Here is a 462-nt window from a genome sequence, read left to right as displayed (position 1 = left end):
GATTAACATTTGGATTATATTTAATTATTGTTAAAATAATTTGGAGACGAAGAACCAAAAATAAAATGAAGCTAGCTCTGAAGCCTTTATTGTTGTTTTCCAAATTTATGATGAAGCATACAAGAAAGTTAAAATGGAGCATCATCTGAATACATGATTTTCACAGATGGTAAGGTTAACAAGGTCGACCATACCTACATCTAAGTGCCCCAGCAAATTCTGTTAGGGAACTCACAAATCTGCCAGGTATTGCTTTCAATATGTCTTCAGGTTTGAATAGGTGGCTTAGCACTAGATCAGGTCCAGATTCCTTAAAAAATGCTCCATTAATAAATTCATCGTTGATTGATTTCCATTGCCATAAATTTAGTCCAACTAGTCCGTTCCTCTTTGTTACCTTCATCAATTATCCAACAAAATGTTTTGTTATGTAGTAAAAAATCAAATATGTGATTAGTGTAT

The 462-nt window shown here is 32.7% G+C and overlaps 1 protein-coding gene across 1 annotated transcript in view; it reads right to left on the bottom strand.

The window, feature by feature from the left end:
• The window catches only part of LOC107640418 (pectate lyase), a 3,847-nt gene continuing 3,446 nt past the window's right edge, over positions 62-462 (bottom strand). The window contains exon 4 of the mRNA XM_016343940.2: positions 62-397. Within this exon, the coding sequence (XP_016199426.2) occupies positions 176-397 (222 nt within the window). The 3' untranslated portion in view covers positions 62-175. The remainder of the gene's footprint in view (positions 398-462) is intronic.

Source organism: Arachis ipaensis, chromosome B05, assembly GCF_000816755.2.
Source record: "Arachis ipaensis cultivar K30076 chromosome B05, Araip1.1, whole genome shotgun sequence".
Lineage (NCBI taxonomy): Eukaryota > Viridiplantae > Streptophyta > Magnoliopsida > Fabales > Fabaceae > Arachis > Arachis ipaensis.
Note: the sequence above shows the minus strand (reverse complement) of the source record. Positions and strands in the feature narration are given on the sequence as shown.